The following is a 219-nucleotide window of genomic DNA, read 5'->3' on the forward strand; positions in this document are numbered from 1 at the left end:
TCTGGCGATGGATCTCTACCAGATTATCAATGTCCTCCTCCTCCTCCTCCTGCAAGGAGAAAGATAAGCCACCTGCGTGGGGAGCAGCATGGCACAGCCGGCCCCACGGCACGCCGAGGGTCTCACCAGCTCCATGTTGAGGCCAGGCACCGACTTGCTCCTGTCCCCCAAAGAGCTGCCTTCCCCCACGAAGTCCTCCGGGCGCAGGTCAATCACTGA

At 61.2% G+C, this 219-nt stretch overlaps 1 protein-coding gene across 1 annotated transcript in view; it reads right to left on the reverse strand.

The window, feature by feature from the left end:
• The window catches only part of SYTL4 (synaptotagmin-like 4), a gene marked incomplete at its 5' end in the record, with an annotated part of 6399 nt that overhangs the window by 4176 nt on the left and 2004 nt on the right, over positions 1-219 (reverse strand). Inside the window, 2 exons of the mRNA XM_009878620.1 lie at positions 7-49; positions 127-215. Coding sequence (XP_009876922.1) covers positions 7-49; positions 127-215 — 132 coding nt within the window. The remainder of the gene's footprint in view (positions 1-6; positions 50-126; positions 216-219) is intronic.

Source organism: Apaloderma vittatum, unplaced genomic scaffold (assembly GCF_000703405.1).
Source record: "Apaloderma vittatum isolate BGI_N311 unplaced genomic scaffold, ASM70340v1 scaffold25831, whole genome shotgun sequence".
Taxonomy (NCBI): domain Eukaryota; kingdom Metazoa; phylum Chordata; class Aves; order Trogoniformes; family Trogonidae; genus Apaloderma; species Apaloderma vittatum.